The sequence below is a fragment of the Liolophura sinensis genome, chromosome 13, assembly GCF_032854445.1.
Source record: "Liolophura sinensis isolate JHLJ2023 chromosome 13, CUHK_Ljap_v2, whole genome shotgun sequence".
In the NCBI taxonomy this organism is placed as follows: Eukaryota; Metazoa; Mollusca; class Polyplacophora; order Chitonida; family Chitonidae; genus Liolophura; species Liolophura sinensis.
This window is the reverse complement of record NC_088307.1, coordinates 18,008,446-18,034,546: the sequence shown is the minus strand read 5'-3', so window position 1 is coordinate 18,034,546 and position 26,101 is coordinate 18,008,446. Positions and strand designations below refer to the sequence as shown.

General features: G+C 39.5%; 1 protein-coding gene across 1 annotated transcript; it reads left to right on the top strand.

Annotated features, from left to right (window-relative positions):
- Positions 1 to 115: 115 nt before the first annotated feature.
- LOC135480940 (valine--tRNA ligase-like) lies at positions 116 to 25,446 on the top strand. The gene is made up of 26 exons (XM_064760871.1): positions 116 to 421; positions 2,161 to 2,251; positions 3,233 to 3,333; positions 4,004 to 4,116; positions 4,698 to 4,862; positions 5,511 to 5,592; positions 7,041 to 7,160; positions 7,369 to 7,477; positions 8,253 to 8,432; positions 9,797 to 9,921; positions 11,689 to 11,792; positions 12,343 to 12,424; positions 12,810 to 12,886; positions 14,860 to 14,926; positions 15,616 to 15,721; positions 16,400 to 16,470; positions 16,681 to 16,806; positions 17,316 to 17,420; positions 18,765 to 18,912; positions 19,073 to 19,200; positions 20,895 to 21,050; positions 21,691 to 21,897; positions 22,685 to 22,796; positions 23,048 to 23,226; positions 23,615 to 23,758; positions 24,859 to 25,446. The coding sequence occupies exons 1-26, from the start codon at positions 116 to 118 to the stop codon at positions 24,925 to 24,927; spliced, it is 3,273 nt and encodes a 1,090-aa protein (XP_064616941.1). The 3' UTR covers positions 24,928 to 25,446.
- The last annotated feature ends 655 nt before the right edge of the window (positions 25,447 to 26,101 follow it).

The window sequence follows — 26,101 nt, the reverse complement described above, 5'->3', positions numbered from 1 at the left end:
TGTTTGGTGTAAAACAATGAATATTTAATTTTCATTGGGCTGTAGCTAGAGATAGGTATGTAGGTTAAGTGAACCACCAATTTGAGTTACAACTGCCGTAAATTGGCTAGCCAAAATGTCAGCCTCCTGGAGTGTCATGAGATTTCTGTACTTTCGGCATAAAATCAAGTATTTTAAGAGCAGACGACACCATATATGCTTTAATCCCAATGCATACCGAAGCATACAGTGTGGAATACGACACTCGAGTTATACTGCCTCACTTTCTCGCTTGTTAAACAAAAACGATAACTTTGAACTGGCGTCAGTACAGTTGCCCCGAGCGGGTCGTTGTGCCAACAGTGTCATCACAGATAAGCGTGGGCCGGCTTCTGTCACACATCGACAATCAAGATCGTTTCATTTCTCACAGACAACACAGGCAAATGTCATTGAGACTTAGCCATAAACCAATATTCAGCTTTCAGAAATGCATTCATTATGTAGATTATTTTGTCTTCCCTACATTTAGGTACCGGTACTGTAATTCTTCAACCTTTTCGCATGGTTGGTAGGTGTTCATTCGAACATATTCTGAAGGCATTATTCTTCACTGACACATACAGTTACACTTTTTGTGAAGCCCTGAATCTGGCCAATCCAGCCAGTGTAGTTTTGTCTCCAAAATCCAATTAAAATGGGCAAAAATTGCACTGATTCTTGATCTTTTCATATGCGAAAAGGTTGAGGAATATTAGAGTTGTCAGAGGTGTCAGCATGATCAGCAGCAAACTTTCAGGAAATCTGGTTTTATTGTCAACTCCCTTCACCCTGCAAATGCTGCAGAAAGGACCCCTTGCAACTAGATAGGAAATCGTCCCACTTCGGTGTAGCAGTGAAGTGTAATTTTTTTTCATGCAGAAAAACAAGTAAAACTTACTGGAATGTGAAGTGCAATTACTTAAGGACATGTGTGGGAAAAATTAGAGTGATATGATGTATCCTTTTTGTTTTATCAAAAGGTAAAAGTAGGGTAAAAAGCCGATTTTGCTATCCCTGAGCGAATCCCTGAGGCCCTTGCCTCATTTTACAAACGATCTGTCACTGTGAGCAGGTTGACATTTCACCTTGGGGACAGAGGCACAATTTCCCATCGATTTGCAAGGGTTGACTCCTTCGAAAATAAAACAAGTGGCCTTATGTCATTCAGTACCACATATAATTGCAGAGTGGGGTAAGCAACACGAAGTTTGTGAAGAGTTTTAACAGGCGTGTAAAGGACGATAAATGTTCTTTATCACATACCCTGTACATATGGGGGGTGTTTCACACCATATCTCGCAACTGCGTTGCTTGAAATGAAAATTACCCCACTCCATGACTACTAACTCAGGTGGCTACAAATATCAGCTGGCTTATACATACGTAAATGTGTTTGTCTCACATTTAATGATACGTAAAGGCTTGTAATTCTTTCATCATTCATTCAAGAAACTTAGAATCATAATGAAATATACAGGGGTCTCTGTGGCTGAGTGGTTAGCATGCTAACACAGCACAATGATTCAGGAGCCTCTTACTAATGTATCTGCTGTAAGTTCAAGCCCAGCTCCTGTCGGGGCATGTGGATGATTATGGGTTGCCGCATGGTTTCTTCCCACCATAATGCTGGGTGCCATGGTATAAGTGAAATATTCTTGATAGCGGCGTAAAACTTCAAACAATTAAATGAATGAATAAATACATAAATACATGGTTATAAACATAAACTTGCTGTTACCGAAGGCTCACAAACAGGCTCAAACTTGCTGCAAAACCACAAAAGTAAGAATTTTGGCATGTTTATTTATTAATTTGATTGGTGTTTTACACAGTACTCGAGAATATTTCACTTATACAGCGGGTGCCAGAATTATGGTAGGAGGAAACCGGGCAGAGCCCAGGGGAAACCCACAACCATCAGCAGGTTGCTCGCAGACCTTCCCATTTATGACCGAAGAGGACCAAATTTTAAACGAAACCGTTTTTACTTAAAAACACAAAGTTTTCTCCGCGATCATCAGTATTTTTATAAAATATTTGAGCAGAACTGTGCAAACTGTCATCATGTATACGGTCAATTTTGGCATGTTTTGAAGTGTTAAATGAGCTTCATGTTGAGTCTGAATACCTGTATTGTAGGATTCTTCAAAGAAAACAAAGGTGAACAAACCGTCACGAGAAAAGGATGTTGTTACCTATGATGTGAAAACACCTAAAGGAGAAAAGAAAGGTAAATTCAATGGCATATGGTCTTAGGAGAAGATTCCTTTGTGAGATCTTGAGTTTTCAAATTCTGTATACACACCAGAGTTCTGTGCTCTCATATTTCAGATGGTAAAACCCTACTTTATTTATTCTTCTTAAGAGCTAATCTAAATGTAATCCTCATACAAGACTGGATCCCCACATCTGTTCATATGCTTATATATACACACACACAAAACAGTTTTTGTTTGAATAAAACTGGTTGTGAAAAGCACTATTTTTGTTTGTTTGTCCTGCAAAATTTAATGTGATAACCCCTTGAAAGCCCAAGGCCAAGTGGCTGTTTGAGGTATTTTTCTAGATAATCCGGAGTTTGTTGGCCTCTTTTTCACTGGTTGAGCTTTTTAAGTTAAATTAGATATTATCTAGATATTGAATCTTTTTCTTGATCTTTTCACGGACCTAAAATTGCTGAAAAAGTATCATAAGTCAACAGCATGTATAACCCATAAACTGGCCAGGATAGCACAGTTGGTAGAGCGTCCACTTCGGGGGCGATAGATCCAGGGTCAATCCTGGGTCGAGTCACATGACTTTAAATGAGGAAGTTGTAATTTCCTCACTTGGTGTTCAGCATGAAGGGGATGGTGCAATGAATGGTTGACCCGTTTCAGTAAATAGCTCAGGCAGGGCGGCTTAGTTGCCTTCAGTAAATCGTCTCAGTGAAGCAGCACTAGATAAAAGAGCAGTGGAAATCCGTCCTGCAACAAGGAGGCACATCACTTACGCTCTAATGATTCCTTCGTCGTCATATGACTGAAAAATTGTTGAGTACGATGTTAAACCCCAAGCACTCACTCACTCACTCACTCACTCACTATTGCCCATAAAACTGACATGACTTACTCGTCATGTGAGTGAAAAATTGATTGAGTGTGCTATTTAACAGTCAAATAAATAAATAAATAAATAAATAAATAAATACTATAACATCATGTGCCTGTAGATACCAACTGCCCTTTACCAACTGGATACAGTCCCCTGTATGTGGAGGCTGCATGGTATGACTGGTGGGTAAAGGAAGGATTCTTCAAGCCAGACACACGGGTAACAGCTGATTCTAATATCCTTTAACAATTTTTCTTGTCTTCCAGTCACTTAGTCAGCTGTTCTTGGACAGAATTTTTTTTAAGATTCCCTTGCTTTCATTGTGCTTGAAACCTTTGTGGAGTGAGATAGTTCATGACACTGTGTTGTGTAGTCTTGCATGTTGTTTATCCGCACTTGTCTCCACTGAACCAGTACGACATATGTCAGATGAGAAAGTTGCCTAACCTGTCAATTGCAAAGATCAGTGGTTTACTACAGACACTCTGCTTTCCCTCAGACGCTCTGATTTCCTCCAGGCTCTCCAGTTTCCTCCAGACACTTTGGTTTTCTTCATTGCACAAATGTAAGAACTCTTCAGTATGGCATTAAACATGCAATCTAAAAAATAAATAAATGAGTAAGTTAGTCTGAAATCAGATGATCGATTTTTTCAGACTATATCGAAGTTTCAAAAACTTCAAAAAAATGAACAAAATGCAAAGGGATATGGGAATTTTTATTTGAAAGCTCCCTTTAATGCTTGTGATTAAATCTAATAATTAGCTTTACCTTTGTGTCAGTTGAAAATATGTATTGCGCACTTTGATTAAGACATAAGAATTTGATTCAAACATATCCTGGTTCACTTTTAAATAGATGCGTCTTGCTTTTTCCGCATAATTTACAGGGCTCTGACATCTCAGATCCGTTCGTTATTTGTCTGCCTCCACCCAATGTGACAGGAAATCTACATCTGGGCCACGCCTTGACGAACTCCATCCAGGATGCTATTGTTAGATGGTGAGACGCTATGTTTTAAGACAGTGTTTATTTATTTATTTGATTATTTGATTGGTGTTTTACGCCGTATTCAGGAATATTTCACTTATACGACAGTGGCCAGCATTATGGTGGGAGGAAACCGAACAGAGCCGAGGGAAACCCACATCCATCCACAGGTTGTTGGCAGACCTTTAAGACAGTGATCTGCCTTTGTAATACAACATCACTGCCTTGCTGTTGTTAAATGAATATATACCTAGTAACTAGGATGTTGCCTGTGTATTGTTAAAAAGTAACATTTTATTTCTTCGCTTCACAAAAACGAAGTCTTCATGCAGCAAGTAATGAAGTCACAATCATTCCTCTGAAATAACATCTCTGTGTAGATTTTGGAGATTCAGTGTAGGCAACAATATCTCAGTTGATGTCTTATTTTGACGATTTATGTTGGTCCAATTTTCGATCTTTGCCAATCAGCTGTGTGTTGTCCTGAATACATGCACAGTATGTGGGCTCATTCCGATTTGCAAATGTTAGATATCAGTTGAGCCTGTCACTAGTTGCTATATTGCCATTTCATGTGATGTGCTCTTCTGCAGGCATAGGATGAAAGGGGAGACAACTCTGTGGGTGCCTGGCTGTGATCATGCGGGAATCGCCACACAGGTGGTTGTGGAGAAAAAACTGTGGAGAGAGAAACAGCTGACTCGCCACGATTTGGGCAGGGAGCATTTTATTGAAGAAATCTGGAAATGGAAAAATGAGTTAGTTTTTTACATCTTCAATTTTTGTTTTAATCTAGAGTGCACACCCAGAGTTTCTTTTGGTTTCCTCTCTGACCAGTGGGGTAGGAAACATTGAATCTGCTTCGCATTGTTTTGGCTATGGTTTCAGTTCACGAGGTCTTGCAGCAACCTGCAGATGGTCGTGGGTCTCCCCCGGGCTCTGCCCGGTTTCCTTCCACCATGATGCTGGCCGTCGTCGTATAAGTGAAATATTCTTCGGTACAGCGTAAAACACCAATCGAAAAAATTAAATAAATTCAGGAGGTTTATTAGGTTCTGGGCAAAAAGCTGTGTTGTTTTGAAGTGGATGTTTTACAGTGGGAACACAACTTTCCTCCACCCATAAACCTGATAACTTTCATCTAGATGAAAACTTCTTTAGTACATTGTTAAACAGAAAATCAGATGTGACCTCATATAGTTAGCTTCATGTTAATTTATTGTTTTTTTATTGTCTTAATTTCATTTAATTTTAAAAGCTGTATTTTATTGACATTGATGCTATGGAATACATGTGCTGTGAAGAATATGTGATTGTAATTTCTTCATAAATCTTTAAAATTTTAGTTGGTTTACTACTAACAGGTTCTGTTTTCTGTTATGGATTTGCTGTTCTGTATTTTGCAGAAAAGGGGAGGTAATTTATGATCAGATGAAAAAGTTAGGCTCATCTCTAGACTGGGAAAGGGCGAAATTTACTTTGGATGAAGTAAGTACTTACATTTAAAGCTGTTTACCAGTAGAAACCTAAATGTTATACCGACATTCAATTTTGTAAATATTTTGAAGCTCACTGTTCAAAGTTTGTTTGATCCTCTAACAATAGTTTAAGTTTTGTGTAGAAGGTAGGATCATATCCTACATGAAAAAGGCAAGTTTTTGTGCCTAAAGTAATATTTTAAGACAGTTTTTTTGGTTGAAACTATAGGCCATTTACAATATTTGCTCTTCGTGGTCTGTTGTAAGGGAGTCGAAAGTAGCTCTCCCAAGGCCGATTTATATCAGATCAACAGTCGTTGTTCTCGGGACTCTGTCGTACAAGTTGTGCTGCAGCCCTACTGTTGTTGTAGTACTGCGGCACAAGTCCTGAGTACAATGACTGCTCTACGACAACAGTAATACCGCGGCACGACTTGTACGACAGGGTCCCGAGTACAACGACTGTACTACGACAAAAGTAATACTGTGGCATGACTTGTACAACAGAGTCCCGAGTACAACGACTGTACTACGACAGTAGGACTGCGGCACGACTTGTACGACAGGGTCCCGGGTACAACGACTGTAGTACGACAACAGTAGGACTGCGGCACGACTTGGGTACAACGACTGTACTACGACAACAGTAGGACTGCGGCATGACTTGTATGACAGGGTCCCGAGTACAACGACTGTACTACGACGACAGTAGGACTGCAGCACGACTTGTATGACAGAGTCCAGAGTACAACGACTGTGCTACGACTACACCAGGATAGATTTACGACTTGGCACGAGTACTCACCAGGACTTGGTCAGATCAGCACGACCTTGCCAGGACAGTGTCACGACAACTCCATGACCTTTCGCCGACAACGCCGGAGTCTCCCCGACGTTTCACGAATACAACACATGACGCACTCGGCACTAAAAATTGGCCAAACTGGGCTCCATGTGAGAGCTCCTTAAGTGGCAATATGCAGTCCATCGTTTTTGCAGAGAAGCTTAGTCGTACATGAAGTTCCAAATTGTTCACTTGCCTTCCAACTTTTTGTGTGGGAAGGTCTGCAGCATTCTGCGGATGGTCATGGGTTTCACCCGGGGTCTGCCCGTTTTCCTCCCCCCATAATGCTGGCCACTTTCGTATAAGTGAATTATTCTTGATTACAGCATAAAACACCAATCAAATAAATAAATAAATTCCACCATTTTGATATTCGGCTTGCTCTTGTTTGTTGCATTAGAGAAATTTTATCGCTTTGCCTCATTTGGCAACTATAAAACTGAGCACTCTAAGTTGCAAAACTGAAATATTACGTATTATGTATTAAATTTCAATCGAATAAATTTATTGATTTTATTTTTTTTTGATTGCTTTGAGTAACTCCGCACCCAACCAGAGATAACTCAGGAAGTTTAGTACACTGAAGAGAACATATTTTCATTTTGTATTTTCAGCCAATGAACAAAGCTGTTACAGAGGCCTTTGTGCAGCTGCATGATGCTGGCTTGATCTATCGGAGCGACCGATTGGTTCACTGGTGCTGCCACCTGAAGTCCACCATATCTGACATTGAAGTATGAACATGTCAGCATATTACTCCAAATGCATATTTGTGGTAAAAGTCTTATGTGTTCTGAAAGCCTTGAGAAGCATTAATATCGTGAAAACATCAGTTTATTCAGTTTATTTTTATTCTATATTTGTATATTTTTGGCGTTAGCTTACCTGTAAAACACAAAGTAAAATTGGTGCCTCCCTTAACAGTGTTTTTTGTATTTTCAGGTGGAGAACATGGAGTTGTCAGGACGCACTCTACTGGATGTCCCTGGTTACCAGGACAAAGTGGAGTTTGGGCTGTTACATTCATTTGCATACCCAGTGGAAGGAAGCGGTGAGGATTCTGTCATTCATATTTTTAATTTTTTGTAATAAGTTGGATAAAATTATTTTGAAAGGTTTTACTGTGATTTTTTCCCCACAAACTATTCAGAAGACCAAATTGATTGTAACTACCACAACAACAAACAAGCATGTCTTTGTTCTCGGAGCCATAGTGACAAGCGCTCTCTGGTGTAGTCTTTCATGAAGTTCTGTAGACCACTTGCCATGCAAAAAAAGGACATATGTCACGCAATGCAAAAATTCACCAGTGTAATTTACCAAAGGTTGATTGATTACTCTGCTTTGGTTCCTCCACATGATATTTTGGCCGCCATTATACATGTATGAGTCAGAAAGTTTTCAGCATAGTTATAATCAAGTTGGCCCATAGCGTTTTGTGAAATGAGGCCAAGTAGGGGATCCATAATTTTTGATTCATAAAATATAATACATGATAATTCATAAAATATGATACATGATAAGTGCTCTGTTGATAAATGCTGAAAATGTGATTGACCAATCATACCAATCAGGTGTACCGGTAGTTTATGCAAAATTTGTTGTGTGATGTTTTCTTTCATTTATCATCTTCTTGTCATGGAAATTAGAAGACTCAAATTGGAAGACAAAATATATTATCAGTAGCCATAGTTTGCATAGAAGACGCTATCGCTGGACAGCTGCTAGATAACCTTTATCTAGGATATAGTTTACATTTAAATCAGAAGTTGACGAATATTTTAGTTGCAAATACATGTGCATTATGAATGACTAATAATTTACAGATGAGGAAGTTGTCGTGGCAACGACTCGCCTGGAGACCATGCTGGGAGACACAGCAGTGTGTGTACATCCAGAGGATGACCGATTTTCACATTTACACGGCAAATTTGTGACCCATCCATTTGAGGATCGTCGCCTTCCAATCATTCAGGATGAGTTTGTTGACAAATCATATGGCACAGGTGATTATGTAGCTTATAGTAAATTACAACTTTATATGATGCAGTTTTCAGTGATGACATCAATCCAAAAAATATATAGGTATAAAAATAGACAATTTTTGATGTACTTTAACAATGTATACAGAGTAACAGACATGAATGGGCTGTATAATTTTCACACTACCCAAAACACAGGCCAACAGCCTGTACACTATCTACTAGTGGCCCCTGTCTTCTTATTGCTCTAAAGTACCAAATCAACAACACCTCCCAGTGCCCTCACTGGCACATTTGGTTAAAGCGGCTGTTTGGTCATTGGCCACTAAGGTCATAGGGTCAAATCCAGCTCTGGCTGATTTGTCTGCAGCAAATCAATCAATCAGTCAGTCAGTCAATCAATCAAACTATCAGTGGATCCATCAGTCGAAGAAATAAATAACTCAATACATAAATCCATTAGTCAATCAGTAAGTCATTCAATCAATCAGTGAATAAAAACACCGATATGACTAAATTCAGCAATATTGATTGGTGTTGAAATTCCATCGATTAATATACAGTAAGCTATGCCAAGCTGCTCTGTACTAAAGTTACTTGGCATGTCTGTTGGTTGGGCAGCGGTTTTACACCCTATCTTTGGTCGTATGTGGGAAGGTCTGACAGCAACCTTTGAATAATCGTGGGTATCCCCCAGGCTCTGTCTGGTTTCCTCCCACCATAATGCTGGCCAAGGTGGTATAAGTGAAATATACTTATTCAAATAAATAAATAAATATGTATATCCCATGTCAGCAACCTGCGGCTGGTCGTGGGTTTCCCCCAGGCTCTGTCTGGTTTCCTCCCACCATAATGCTGGCCAAGGTGGTATAAGTGAAATATACTTATTCAAATAAATAAATAAATATGTATATCCCATGTCAGCAACCTGCGGCTGGTCGTGGGTTTCCCCCAGGCTCTGTCTGGTTTCCTCCCACCATAATGCTGGCCAAGGTGGTATAAGTGAAATATACTTATTCAAATAAATAAATAAATATGTATATCCCATGTCAGCAACCTGCGGATGTTCGTGGGTTTCCCCCAGGCTCTGCCCTTTTTCGACCCACCATAATGCTGGCCGCCGTAGTATGAATGAAATATTCTTGAGTACGGCGTAAAACACCAATGAATCAAATAAGTAAATGAATAAATGTATATCCCATCTTTTAACACCGGCATTTTATCTTTGAAGATGGGCCACTAAGTTGAATAACAAGGGGTCTTAGTGCAAGATGACACGAAACACCACACAGGATGTCCCAGCTACATGTACATGTGAATTTGCGCTTGTTATGGATGTATTTTAGTGTTGTTGGAAACTAACACTTCATGAATGCTTATATTTACAGGGGCTGTAAAGTTGACTCCAGCACATGATCATAAAGATTATGATGTGGGCAGGAAGCACGGGTTGCCAATGGTTACGATTTTAGCTGATGATGGCAGATTGACTAATGTGTCCGCAGAGTTTCAGGTAGGTGATGACCATGATTTTTGGAAATGAGCATGTTACTCAGTGTCTCAGTATTTGTGATTATTTTTGGATATGTCAGGTGAACTGCAAAGGCTTTTCATGACAAACTTATTTATTTATTTATTTATTTGATTGGTGTTTTACACCGTGCTCAAAAATATTTCACTTCTACGATGGCAGCCAGCATTATGGTGGGAGGAAACCGGGCAGAGCCCGGGGGAAACCCACAACCATCCGCAGGTTGCTGACAGACCTTCCCATGTACGGTTGGAGAGGAAGCCAGCATGAGCTGGACTTGAACTCACAGCGACCGCATTGGTGAGAGGCTCCTGGGTCATTACGCTGCGCTATCGCACTAACCAACTGAGCCACAGAGGCCCCATGACAAACTTAAAAGTTGTCAGAATAAATTCATAGCTATGATTGTGTTAAATATTTCCGTTATTTTGTATATTTTTTATGCAGTTTGTAGCTTCAAGTTTAGGGGTTCGAGATGATGCATTTTAGCTCAGTTTGCTGATATGTTCGCTATTAATGTAAGCATTCATCCAGATCTTGCTGATGTGGCTACGAATTTAGATGAAGTACCTGGTGAAAAGTGGTTGTTAACTCCCGGTTTCCTCTACCCATTCAGTGCAGTTGTAAATTTATACTGGGTTAGTTCCAAATATTATGCACAGATCAAAGTATTGTGTGTATAAGTTTTTGTTCAAACTGATTTTCGAGACATGGAGAATTTATTTATTTATTTATTTGATTGGTGTTTTACGCCGTACTCAAGAATATTTCACTTATACGGCGGCGGCCAGCATTATGGTGGGAGGAAACCGGGCAGAGCCCGGAGGAAACCCACGGCCATCCGCAGGTTGGTGGCAGACCTTCTCATGTACGGCCGGAGAGGAAGCCAGAATGAGCTGGACTTGAACTTAAAGCGACCACATTGGTGAGAGGCTCCTGGGTCTTTACACTGCGCTAATGCGCTAACCAACTGAGCCATGGAGGCCCCGACATGGAGAATATTTACATTTTATCTGAACAGATGAGAACAAGCTTGATTTTAAGTTGAAGCTGTTTCAATCAGTTGTAAATTTATACTGGGTTAACTCCAAATACTATGCACAGATCAAAGCATTTTAATTACTTCTAGGGTGTCCTAGAATTGTGTATAACAGATCCTGGAACCTGGGACTTTTAAGCAGAACAAAGTTTTGGTTCAAACTGATTTTCCAGACTATTGGAGAATTTTTATATTTTGTCTGAACAGATGAGATCGGACTTGATTTTAAGTTAAAGCTGCTTTAATCATTGTCTTGGACCAGGTCAAATTAGGATTTCATTATTAATATAAATATTAATAAAAATAAATATTAATTCCTTAACCAAGCAGTTTCTATATCTACTGTGTATCTTGCACTGCCTTTTTGTGGTCAAATAGCTGTTGATTTAATATGGAGGCCATATCAGGGATTTTGGATGCAAATATTTGAATCACCTTTCACAAAGTAGCAGACTTGTCTGTGTGTGCGTTATCATTCAAATTCGGTATTAAAGTTTCTAAAATTTATAAAGCGAGTGGCATTTAAAACTTCAGAATTATTTTAATATATCAGTGCAGGTACAAATTTGATATATACTGAAAGTCAATACTTTGAGCTATTCTTGGCGAACACGGGAAAATGGATTTGATAAGCGAATATACATTTTGGGTACACCTTGGCTTAACAGGACATTACCAGGGTACTGTATGCCATATTATTTTCTTTTTAGGGTATGAAACGTTTTGAGGCTCGAGAAGCTCTGATACAGTCGTTAAGCCAGAAAGGCTTGTTCAGGGGAACGTGTGAGAACCCCATGGTCCTACCACTCTGCAGGTCAGTGAAAAATTGCCCAGAGGGTCCGACTTTCGTGCCAGTAAGTCACGTCAGAGTCTTAGGCTGTACTGGCAGTTCCTTGAGAGTACTTTACACGGTCCCAGTTATCCATTGTGATAAAAAAACTTAACAAAACCAACCAAAATATACTTGAAAATCAGAATAGTCACCCATTGGAACAAATGTTCATTTAACATGGTTAATATCCCTCTCTCATTATTGAAGAGTAATTGAACACGCTATTTTTTTTATTTCAGCCGTTCTCATGATGTAATAGCACACTATTTTTCTTACTACAGCCATTCTCATAATGTAATAGCACACTATTTTTCTTATTTCAGCCATTCTCATAATGTAATAGCGCATTATTTTTCTTATTTCAGCTGTTCTCATGATGTAATAGCACACTATTTATCTTATTTCAGCCATTCTCATAATGTAATAGCACACTATTTTTCTTATTTCAGCTGTTCTCATGATGTAATAGCACACTATTTATCTTATTTCAGCCATTCTCATGATGTAATAGCACACTGTTTTCTTATTTCAGCCGTTCTCACGATGTAATAGAACCCAGACTAAAGGAGCAGTGGTTTGTGTCATGTAAGGAAATGGCACAGCAAGCTTTGGAGGTGAAGATTAAGATAAATCCATTTGTAAAGAAACTTATTAAAGAAAACTTAATCTTTTCCAAATCCAACATCTGCTTTAACACTCTGATTTTGAATTTCATCCATAGGCTATCATGTTGAAAGTCACCTCTCTCAACAAACTCTCTTAAAACGAGCGAAATGGTAAAAGTGTCTGACTGATATGATGTACATGTAATGGAAAGCATCTGGCAACGTTTTTAGCGCAGAATTCATGACATTTTACACATTTTTTGGTAATATAACCAATATTACGCAAGCAATCCAAAATTTTATAGGATGTGAAATCTGGTCCATTTAATAGTTTGATGTTTTAAGCAAGCTTAATAAATTTTATTTTTTATTCTTATGCTTGCCATTGTTGTAGGCTGTCAGAAGTGGGGAACTGGAGATTCACCCTGCAATGTACCAGTCTGACTGGTACAACTGGCTTGGTGACATCAGGTCAGCTTGAATAAAAGTTAAATAAATGCATCTAACAGTATCACACTTTGTGTTGTTTTGCAATGTTCAGAATTATCTTGTGTGAATGGGAAGATAAATAGATTAGATATATTTTGATTGAAGTTCAGAAATGGTTTAGATGTTTGTTTACATTTTGAGTTACTTTAGTCTAGAAGACCTTTATGTTATATATTTGACTCGAGCACAAAGGTCACCCAGAGGTCATCCTGAAGTATGGCTACATATATGTTTTTTTTTTTTTGATTGGTGTTTTACGCCGTACTCAAGAATATTTCACTTATACGACGACGGCCAGCATTATGGTGGGTGGAAACCGGGCAGAGCCCGGGGGAAACCCACGACCATCCGCAGGTTGCTGACAGTCCTTCCCATATACGGCCAGAGAGTAAGCCAGCATGAGCTGGACTTAAACTCACAGCGGCCGCATTGGTAAGAGACTCCTGGGTCATTATGCTGCGCTAGCGCGCTAACCACGGAGGTCCCCATATATGTTTTATTCATAGTTTAAATCTTTCATAAAATGTTGAAATGCTTCTTTTTGTTTAAAGGTTAAAGTGAACATAAAGTCTGCCACTATATATACATAGAAAAAAGGATATAGGATACAGTTATCACACAAAAAATATGGTGAAAAACTCTATGAAGATTTGAAAGCTGAGAAGATGAAGTTTAGCATTGGTGATATGGTACTGACGGACAACTAATTCAGAGTAGCCATGTTGTAGAAGCCCTTATGAACTTGGCCAATCATTAGCGCTGAAAGTGTCATGTGATAATTGGCTGTCACGTCAAAAAACCTATTAGCTGTCGATTGTCAGCGTGGTTTCTCATAGTGGATAGACAGATATAGATGAAATAAATTGGATTTTGCAGTTAATTTAAACATTAAACTGATGCATTTTAGACCACTCATTTATGAAGAGAGAACTGAGAATGGCTGCCCGTGTCACAATGTGTATATGTAGGGCAGGAAACTGCAGTAACTTGTAAGTGGCAAGAAAACCGCCTCGGGAAAGTCATTGCTTGAAGAAAAATATTGTGACGTTGCATTATTTTTCCTTAGCAAAGACAGATTAATGAGAGAAATTTTTTCACGAAATCTGCACGAAAGAGTTATAAAGCAGAAGCTCCTGCTATGTTCGGTAAATTCCCTAATGTCGGTACAGCCAGCTAGGCTTAATGCTGACACCCATGTAGGTAGAAGATGAGGCCGAGCAGGGCTGCTAAAACACGACGCTTTTGCCTAGCGAAAAGGAACATCAGCCCTTTGAAAACAGGACAGAACTGATACTCTTTGGCTGAGTATCAGGCATCCCTGTTTGTATTTTCTCATTGACATGTTGTTTAATACTGATGATACAGGAGAGCTCCTAGGTTTTGTGAGGTCACTCTAGATAACTGTAACATGGCAAAATGGTTTCAGCAAATGAGTGGTTCGATACTGATGATCACTTGCTATTTATTTTGTTGATAAGAGGTGTAGAATTTTAAAAATATTTTTAGAACATTTCTGGAATACTGCTTTATTAATTAATTCAGCTTTAGTGGCTCACTTTAATTATGTCTTATATTTCTTTGATTGATTGTGGTTCAATGCCATACTCAAGTATTTTTCACTTGTCAGATGGCAGTCAGTTTTATGGGTTAAGGACACCGGAGTGCCTGAGTTAAACCACTGAACTTTGGCAAGTTACAGATGAACTTTCCCATGTGTGGTGTACAGATGTATGTATACTCTATATTGGTGAAAGACAGAAAGTATTAATGAACATTAAACTGCGCAAAGGACCATACAAGCCTTACTGACCGTTAACCGGCACCCAGGCAAATGAGAATTGAGGAAATTAAAAAATTGGCTCTCCAAGGCCGGTGTTGAACCCATAGCTCATATGTCATAACGTTTTTAACTATACAGATACATCAGGATTCAGTCTTTTGTTTTGTTTTATTAGGGACTGGTGTGTATCTCGTCAGCTCTGGTGGGGACATCGGATACCAGCATATTTGGCAAAAACTGAGGTACAGTGCATTGCGTTTTTTGTGGCTTTGTTTATTGTATTTCTTTAAATTATCTCATTGGCCAAGACGATGAAGAGCATTCCTCTGTAGACCACCGTAACAGTAAAATGCAGATTACTTTTTCTACAGTAGTATATCAGGTGCCTTGCCACTTCTGGTCCGCATAAAAATGACTGAAAAAGCTGCAGAATTAATCATATGTCATGTTTATTTGTGCCTTTATGACCCCAATGGAAAATAAAGCTGGGAGTTCAAATCCAGCTCTGGCTTGTTCAGCTGTGACTTTCAGTCAGGAGGTTTATCAGGTTTTTCCTTAGGGCACTCAATTTCCTCCACCCATAAACACTTCAATATGGCGTAAAATAGCAATCTGATAAATAGATAAATAAATTATTCAGACATGTCTTTAGAAATAAGTAAATATGGTTAAAAGAAAGTGCGGGATTACTCAGCCTTATTGCATGTAAAATTGTAAAAGCACATGTAATGTCTATTGTGAAGTAACTTTTAAGATTCAGAATATGTTTTCATATGAGGAGAGTAAAAAAGAATTTAGCCAGACAGTTTTCAATACTGCTAACACCAGACGTGCGTAATATAAGAAGTGCTCTTTAGCATGGGTTTAAACACCAATCAACCAGTCTGAAGGGAGAGTTATTCCAAAACATGTTGTTGTTGTGATATTTTAGGTTGATAATAGAGGGCAGTGGGTGTGTGCAGAGAGTGAGGCCAGTGCCAGAACTAAGGCCGCTCAGCTAATGGACTGTCCACCGGGGGAAATAGTTCTACAACAAGGTACATACACTACGTATATAGCTGTGTTTATCATTCAACATTTTATGTCCGTCCAGCCTAATGGTAAGTCTGTCCGCCTTGAAGTCAGGAGACCCAGGCTGGGTCATGCCAAAGACTTTGAAAATGATGCTTGTTGCTGCCTTGCTTAACGCTTGGTACTAAGAGGTTAGAACAAGGAACGGGTGTCTTTATCAGCAAAACTTTAGTGGCAAGGACTTACCTGTGTACTGGTACGTAATTTTACTTCATGCTGTTAAGTGTTTGTATTTTGGGTATCAGACCATGTGTTTCGATCACAATTATCAGGATTTACTAAAAAGGTGTGGAGAGAAGAAAGGTGATAATGGTCCCCTGAATATTAAATAATGCTAGATTTATTTATTTATTTGATTGGTGTTTTACGCCGTACTCAAGAATATTTCACTTACATGATGGCGGCCAGCATTATGGTGGGTGGAAACCGGGCAGAGCCCAGGGGTAACCCACGACCATCAGCAGTTTGCTGGCAAACCTTCCCACGTATGGCCGGAGAGGAAGACAGCATGAGCTGGACTTGAACTCACAGAAACCGCATTGGTGAGAGGCTCCTGGGTCATTACGAAATAACGTTAGAAACATGTAAAAACAGTGACAGAAAACTGCAAGCTTAATTACTGCTCTGTGTTTTTGTGTTACCAGATGAGGATGTGTTGGACACTTGGTTTTCTTCCGCTCTTTTTCCGTTTGCTGTGTTTGGCTGGCCAGACAAGGTACATACAGGACCTAGTAATTTTGACCTTGCTAGAGCTGTAAATAAATTTGTAAATAAATAAATAAATTTTTGACCTAGTTTGAGCTATTGACTATAATAGATAAAATTTGTTTTCAAATCTTACAGCAAGAGCAAGTACTTTTACATGTATATAATTAATTAAATAAATAAATAAATGAATAAGTAAATAAACATTTTTTGTTTTCAGACTGACTCATTGTGTAAATTCTACCCAACGTCTCTGCTGGAAACGGGTCATGACATTTTGTTTTTCTGGGTGGCCAGAATGGTGATGCTGGGTCAGAAACTTACTGGAGAACTGCCATTTAAACAGGTCAGAGCATGTATATTCAGTTTTGTGGGGTGAATCTTTACGTCTGCATCAGCGGCTCGCTGACAGAGAACTTTTGAATTAATTTAGAAATTCCCATTCTTTCTTTCATTCTCTGTATATCATTGTACAAAATGTAATACTCAAAAATCTATCCTGAGTGTTAAGTGAGTGAGTGAGTGAGTGAGTGAGTGAGTGACAAAAATGTCTCTAAATAATCAAACCCACCGTTACAGTTTTCTCCTTATTGGATCACAGCTTTGCCAATACATGAATGTAACTGTGTTAACTTCACTTGACTGTGTTAACTTCACTTGACCTACAAGAAAATAGCTTTGCTCTCCTGTAACTGGTTTTCACGTGTTACTTCTCAACTTTGTGTAACTGTAACTGGTTTTCATGTGTTACTTCTCAACTTTGTGTAACTGTAACTGGTTTTCATGTGTTACTTCTCAACTTTGTGTAACTGTAACTGGTTTTCATGTGTTACTTCTCGACTTTGTGTTGGCCAGGTGTTACTTCATGGGACGTTACGTGATGCTCATGGCAGGAAGATGAGCAAGTCTCTGGGCAATGTGGTGGACCCTGTCGATATCATACGAGGGATTTCATTGGACGTATGTTTAGACTGACCTTGGGAAAGTGGTTAAAAATTTTTGTCTCTTATTGGCTAGGAGGGGGTCTCTGTGGCCAAGGGAGTTAGCATGCCAGCACAGTGGAGTGACCCGGACTCTGCCCGCTTTCCTTCCACCATCATGCTGGCCACCATCGTATAAGTGATATATTCTTGAGTATGGCGTAAAACACCAATCAAATAAATAAATGAATACATTTACGCTAGGCAATCTATTCAGATACACCCAGGCATATGAGTGTTCAGTGTAAAAACTGATATCAGTTTATGCTTTCCCATGCATTCTTGAGTACGGCGTAAAACACCAAACAAATAAATAAATAAATATTGACTGGGGCAAGCAAAGTGTGGGTTCAGTCCAATCCATGAACAGCAAATTGGCTGTGTCCCCTGCTCTCACAGTTCCTGTAACCTTGGTAACAAACAGCGATCATTGACCTTCATTAAAAAAAAAAAAATGACGACAAATAATATAACCCAAGTTATTTAGGAAGAGGGGGTGGAAGCAGACATAAATAGCCATAGAAACATGTATCTAATGTGCTTGATTATTCAATACATCAATTTTTAATGTGAAATTTTTACATGGCCTTGGGATGCGCCACGTTAAGGCAACCAGAAACACCCATGTCACATCAAATCCCACGCCTGTATGATTAATAGCCAAATGAGATTTGGGTTGAATTGGAAACGGCTGTGTCTCAGGTTATAGAGATAGCTCACACCTGATTGGTCAAAAATGGTGATATGGCACAATATGATGTGTGCCATTTTGCTTTGATTTGAACTTTGCATATTTCTGCTATGCAATATCACAAAGACAGCAAATTATGCCTGATAACCTTCATGCACTATTGATGCACATGTACATTTATTTTGATGTTGCCGTTTCTTTTAAAGGTCACTTTTCTTTCACCAATATGACTGGCATAGCTGTACATCACAATGTTCATTAGTAGTGATGTACAGATTCTGGTTGCTGGGGCCCTGTGTCTGACATGTTGGGGCCCTGTGTTTGAACTGCTGGGGCCCTGTGTTTGAAGTGTTGGGGCCCTGTGTTTGAAGTGTTGGGGCCCTGTGTTTGAACTGCTGGGGCCCTGTGTTTGAAGTGTTGGGGCCCTGTGTTTGAACTGCTGGGGCCCTGTGTTTGAACTGCTGGGGCCCTGTGTTTGAACTGCTGGGGCCCTGTGTTTGAACTGCCCTGAGTGATGATGTATTGACGCCCGACCTGTAAGTTCTGTACACTTCTTTCAGTGTCAGAAATATCACCATCCTAGAGCTTAATTTGTTTACTTAATTTAATTACTTTATTAATTTTTTTTTTCAGGGCTTACAAAAACAACTGCTAGAGAGTAATTTGTCCAAAGCAGAGATTAAGAAGGCCATGGAAGGTCAGAGGTCAGATTACCCAGAAGGCATCCCTGAGTGTGGAACAGACGCTCTGCGATTCACGCTCTGTTCTTATAACTTCAAAGGTTTGTTTATTTCAAACTAATTAGTGTCACAGCACCCACCATTTGTTGTATGATTTGTTTTAATTATGCTTATTTTCTATCATTGTTATTCCCATGAAAATAAGACAGCACGACATGAAGATTTATTAAAAATATAATTAATTTTTTTTTTATCCTTCAGCTCAAGAAATCAACATGGATGTCACCCATGTGAAAAGCTATCGTCATTTCTGCAACAAGATTTGGCAAGCGTTCAAGTTTGTTACCATGAACTTGGGAGAGAATTTCCAGCCAAGGTCAAATTTCAAGGTGAGATGATACAGAATACCTTAGTGGTACAGTATGCCTGCACTGATTTAGAGCATAGATTTAAGAGTTTATTTTGTGTTACAGTTTTAGGCTGAAGCCCTAAAACGCTTTGTGAAACGGGCCACTGGTATGAATTTTCACTGGAACTTCACGTTTAGATTCACTGGTAGTAGAAATTTTTGACCGAAAAGATACATAAAAAGATACCATAAAAGGAAGAATATAGTTTTAAGGACAGGGAAGAAATATGTCCAAAGAATGAGTAAAAGTTTATCATTTCTTGAGGCATACTGTAATTCTTCAGCCATTTTGCATGTTTGCAAGGTGTTTATTCAAGCATATTCTGAGAGCATTCTTCTGTGTAGACTGATAAAATCATACTTTTTATGAAGCCCTGAAATTGGCAAACCCAACCAATGTGGTGTCTCCAAAATCAGATTAAAAATGTGCATAAATAGCAGTGAAAGTTGCTGTTGTATACGTGGAAAGATTGAGGAATTAGGGTAGTTGACATTTCTTAATAACCCCTCTATTTTATACATATTTTCCATCAATGATAGAGGATATTTGAACATGACATATTATATATGGACATACTTGGAACACGAGACCAGCTTAGCGACCCTACTTCCTGGCTCTACCCCCAACAATGTTGTCTTGACAGCTAGACCAGCCTGGATAGCACAGTTGGTAGAGCGTCTGCTTTGGGAGCAGTAGATCCAGGATCAATCCTGGGTCGAGTCACACCTAAGACTTTAAAGGGGGAAGTTGTTACTTCCTTGCTTGGCGTTCAGCATGAAGGGTATAGTGTAATGACTGGTTGACCCGTATCAGTATAATGGCTTGAGCGGGGCGGCTTACGTGCCTTCGGTAAGTTGTTTTCAGTGAAGCAGTACTAGAGAAAAGAGCGGTGGAAATCCATCCTGTGACAAAGAGGCAGATGACATACACCATAGGGATTCCTTCATTGTCATATGACTGAAAAATTGTTAAGTACGACGTTAAACCCTAAGCACTCACTCACTCTTGACATCTATCACTGTTGATGTAACGACAATGGGCAACTTAATTTCCGGATTGACAGAGACCTTAAGAAAACTGAAGTTTAAACCCATTTTAATGCCCCAAGAAGAAAGCTGAGAAGCCTTTTGGCTACTTTTATATGTTATGCCACATCATACTCTGTAGTAAGAAATAAATACCAAGCGTTTCATCAGCGTATCATTGAAGTCGCCATTAAACTTCATCATTACAGGTATGGTTCAAAAAGGTTTGTTGTAAATTACCTCATGTTAGGCCGACCCAATTTCAACTCTTAATTCTACAAATAAGCTGTATAATAACAGATGTCAAATTTTGACTTTAAGTCAAACCAGTTTTATGGCAGCCCCTGATCGATTTGACAGGATTAGAGTGACAGCTGACAATTGACCCAGTTTTTCAGGTCAGAACTTCATACATTTGTTTTGCTCCCAAAAACAAAAAGCCTAATGAAAAGTGGGTTTCTTTTGGATGGTCATAGGTTCCACCCGTCGGTGGGGGGATTTTCAATTTCCTCCCACTGTAATGATGTGGTTAGCATGAGACATCAATTAAATGATTTAATAAATAAGAAAGGCGGGTTTTCCCCAATACTAACAAAGTTGCTCGAAACTGAATATTGTCAGATAATAAGCAACTCTGTTTTATCACAGATACAAGAGGAAGGAAATAAAGTCGACCAATGGATTGTCAGCAGGCTTTGTCACATGGTCCAGTCATGTGATCAGAGTTTTAGGTCACATGACCTTCACTGGGTAACCAAATCTCTGCACCAGTTCTGGTATATGGACCTATGTAATGTTTATCTGGTGAGCAGAAACTGTGGTGATCCACTCAACTCTTAAAGGGCAAGACAGCTGTAGTTAGAACTATGTCTACACATTTACTAAGGAAATTCTCAACAATTATGAAACTCCAAACACTATTTTGTGTTCAAATCATTGCAATAAATAAACTCAAGATTGGGAAATTGTAGAGTTTATATCAAAATATGACTGTTAGTGGGAAGGCTTACCAGCAATCTGCGAATGGTCATGGGTTTCCGCCAGGCTCTGCCCGATTTCCTCCCACTGCTGGTCGTTGTCGTATGAGTGAAATATTCTTGAGTATGGCGTAAAACACCAATCAAATAAATAAATATATCTGAATAGGTTTTTAGGGAAGAAACTTTTTCATCAGGAAGCAAAGCAATCAGAACTTAATGTCAAGAGGTAAAATTCATCTCATTTTTGCTCATTTTTTTCTGGGAAGAGTTCTGTCAAGGGACATAACCAGGCTGTGTATGGAACATTGAATTGTTGCACTGATTCCTTACAATAGGTTTGGCAGCGATTTGTTTCATTTGGAGTAAAGGTACACTACAAATGTAGCTGTTCCAAACATTTAAAGCTATTAAATGAAAAGTGCAATCAAGTAACAGTGATAGCATTCTCATATTTGTTTTCACAGGAAAGTGTTAAACCAGTGCTTTGGGACCTGGATTCTCCACACAGAGATGTTGTTAACCAAACTCTGTGGCTCTGTGTGAACACTGCGCTGAGAGCGACCAGTCCATTCATGCCTTTTTTGACAGAAGAGTTATACCAGAGGTTGCCACGGTCACCAGAGTCACTTTCCAGAAGTATCTGTATAGCTCCGTACCCTGAACCCAGTGAGGTAAATATTTGTTTATTTTAAGGATTTTTTCGCTGTGTGGAGGAAACCAGAGGGTATGCCTGTCATGTACATAGAAAAATTAAGTTTTTATAAGCGTGCTTTTTGAATATGAGTAATATGAATAAAAATTACGAGAGATTAAGAAAGTTTGTTTTTCAGGAATATGAGAGTTTTTAGGTAATTTGGAAATGAGAACTTGACCAGTGAACAGTGTAACTGAACAAAACATTCTAGTACATGTCCCATTGGTTTGTTATATAGGCAGCTGGTCATGGGTGTTACATAAGCAGGTGGCCATGGATGTTACATAAGCAGGTGGTCATGGATGTTACATAAGCAGGTTTTTTTTTTTTTTTTTTTTTGATTGGTGTTTTACGCCGTACTCAAGAATATTTCACTTATACGACGGCGGCCAGCATTATGGTGGGTGGAAACCGGGCAGAGCCCGGCGGAAACCCACGACCATCCGCAGGTTGCTGACAGACCTTCCCACGTACGGCCGGAGAGGAAGCCAGCATGAGCTGGTCTTGAACTCACAGCGACCGCATTGGTGAGAGGCTTCTGGGTCACTACGCTGCGCTAGCGCGCTAACCGACTGAGCCACGGAGGCCCCCCATAAGCAGGTGGTCATGGATGTTACATAGGCAGGTGGTCATGGGTGTTATATAGGCATGTTGTCATGGATGTTACATAAGCAGGTGGTCATGGATGTTACATAGGCAGGTGGTCATGGATGTCATACTGACTGGGGGTAATGTATGTCATATCATACGACTTCTCTCAACAGTACCCTTGGCGAAACCTGGTGAGCGAGTCAGAAATGGATACTGTGTTACAGATTGTCAACAAATCTCTCTCCATCAAGAAGGAGTTCAACATTGGCAAGATGAGACCCCAGTGTGAGTTTTTGTGTTTATAATTTTATAGGTTTTTTTTTTCAATGCATTTTGGCTACTTGGATAACTTCAGGGGTTAAAGCTCAACATGGGAAAAATAATTCACAAAAAAAAAAAGTTACACAGAAGAGGATGGATAAATCCTTCAGCTTAATATTGGTAAAATCAACTTTCGCTTACTTGGTGATACATATATCTGTTCACTTCATTTCTAGTTTTCTCATAGTGATCAAAGGTTTTTTTTGTTTAATCAGGTTTTGTTCAGATCACAGAACATAACTGTGATCTCCATGAACTGGAGCATTACAGGGATGTCATTTCTACGCTGTCTCGCTGTGACAACACCCAGTTTGTGGAGAGTAGGAGTGATATTCCAGACGGCTGTGTGGCTAACATTGTGAATCAGCATTACACGGTGCACCTTCTACTCAAGGTGAGGGTGCATGACCTTGTGAACTTTCAACTCTGACCTCTTGAGCTTTCAAGATATACTGGAATGATGTGTGCATACTGAATGACTAAATGAGTTAGAGTATATTTCACTTACACAATGGCAGTCTGTTTATTGGTGAAGGAAGTGTGAATAGCCAGAGTATAGAAAACCACTGTCATGTGGCAAGATTGCACAGATTTTCATCACTTTGAGGTCAGTGTCAAATTTGGAGAGAAAAAATGGTAGTAAAATGTCAATCATCGCTATATGTAGGCCATGAAAAGCTCCTGAATATTCAGTTAATTGGCCACAATTAACATTTTAATAATTTATTTCCTTGAATTTTAGGTAGGAAAAGTGTTTGATTCTTGAAATTCAAACATTTCAGAATTTGCTGAACCCAGATGTGGAAAAAACACGACTGCAGAAGAGACTCGAAAAAGTGATTGCGAGTTTGGAGAAGGTGACAGCTTCCCAGGAGAAAAGGGGCTCCAAAACATCACCAGACATCCAGCAGAGATACATGGATAAGGTAGGGAAATGATGAGTATAGAGCCTGAATAAATTTACTATAACTGTAACCATCACAGATGGCGGAAATTGTGATATCTTTGCTATCTCCACCTGCTACAAATATGTCCAAGCAAAATCTAATGCCATACAGTGGCGGACGGGGTTAGCACTCCTGCATGGTGCAATGACCAAGGAGACTCCCACCAATTGTGGTCACTGTAAGTTGGTCTGCCAGCAACCTGTGGATGGTGGTGGGTTTCCCCAGGGCTCTGCCCAGTCTCCTCCCACCATTATGCTGGTTGTCGGCGTATAAGTGAAATATTCTTGATTATGGTGTAAAACACCAATCAAATAAATAAATAAATAAATCACTGTAAATTCAGATGGTTGTAGGTTTCCCTTGGGCTCTGCCTGGTTTCCTCCCACCATAATGCTGGCAGATGCCCGTATAAATGAAATGTTCTTGAGTACGGCATAAAACACCAATCAAGTAAAGTAATGTCATGCATGATGCGTCTTTCTCGCAATCTCTTGAAAATTTACACACTGGTGATTCTAACAGAAGACAGTTAACTGGAGTCACCATGCCATTGCAAGACTGCATATCAAGAACAATTACCATGGGGATGTATTTCTTCACTAGGGGGCCTCCATGTTTCAGTTGGTTAGTGCGCTAGCGCAGCGTAATGACCCAGTAGCCTATCACCAATGCGGTCACTGTGAGTTCAAGTCCAGCTCATGCTGGCTTCCTCTCCGGCCAAGAAAGCCTGTCAGCAACCCGCAGATGGGCATGAGTTTCATAGTTGATACCCACCCACATTTTCTTGCAGCTGCAGAAACCTTATTGCAGTATTATGGGACAAAGCATTAAATAAGTTTTATTGTCTGAATGTTTTGTTTTTCATTTTTGGCTACATAATGCCAGCAAATATTGTGATACTTACAACAAAATATATTCCATTCGTTCATAACAAATGCTCTAGCCAGCATATGTTCTAATACAGACCAACAGCGAATGCTTCAACAAACAAGCTGTTGTAATAATACAGGTGATCTACCCTGTTGATGATAGGCTTTGGACAAATCAGTCTCTTAATTTGTGTCCTGATCTGTTGGCAGGCTCTGGCGTACAGAAAAGAGATAGGTGAGATTCAGGCTACACTGAAAACACTGGACAAATTCAGGTGACAGCTGTGAAACAATCCGATGATACTGGTGTGAAAAAATTGGATAACAGGTGTGGAAAATCAACTGTGGTAAAATCAGAAGACAGCTCTGGAATTTTCTGGAAAGATCAGAGGACAGCTCTGGAAAAATCAGTTAAAACTGAGACGTTTTGATGTGACAAAAAGTATTGGTGAAAATCAGACCTAGTTGGAACACAGCATTGTGTTGATAGGCCCAGTGGATCATCACAGAATTACAGAAGAGCTGAAGAGGTATTCTTCTGTGACAGTGACACAAACAGCAGGATGTGGCTGTCCAGGCATCATGGCTTCCCAAAGAAAATTGACCGCAAATTTGGCTCAAATGTTATTAAACAACAATCAATCAATCAATCAATCAATCAGATCACACTAAGACTCATTGACATCACAAAACTCCTTTGCCCTGTGAAGTGATGGACATCCATGCACTGTGAGCAAAATGTCTCTGAAATATTACTGATGTGTACCAGTGATGATGTAGGGGGAAACTTTTGTAATAAACAAGATTTGATAAAACAAACACCATTAATCCTTGAGATATGTCTTGTACGGGAAAAACGTTCACAAAGTGCTTGCAGTGCAAGCAATGCTATAGATATGAAATCACCAGTGTTACAGGCACTACATTTTGGAACTGAATACAGTGTTCTGTTTTCTTAGCTAATTCTTAACATATTTGCATTTACATTGCTATGGTTAAGGTTCGTTTTTTAGCTACTTATGGTTCTTACTGTTCATTATAAAAGAAAATTAATGCTAAGACTCCCAAACCAGTTGTGACCAGACCCAATAGCACAGGTGGTAGAGCGTCCGCTTCGAGAGCGGTAGATCCAAGGTCAATCCTGGGTCGAGTCACACCTAAGACCTTAAAAGAGGAAGTTGTAACTTCCTCGCTTGGCGTTCAGCTTGAAGGGGATAGTGCAACGACTGGTTGACCCCTATCAGTATAATGGCTCGGGCAGTGCGGCTTACCTACGGTAAGGCGTCTCAGTGAAGCAGCACCAGGCGGTGGAAGTCCGTCGTGCGACAAGGAGGCACATTATATACACCCTAAGGATTCCTTCGCCGTCTTATTACTGAAAAATTGTTAAGTACAACGTTAAACCCCAAGCACTCACTCACTCACTCACACACTCACCCAAACCAGTTGTGAG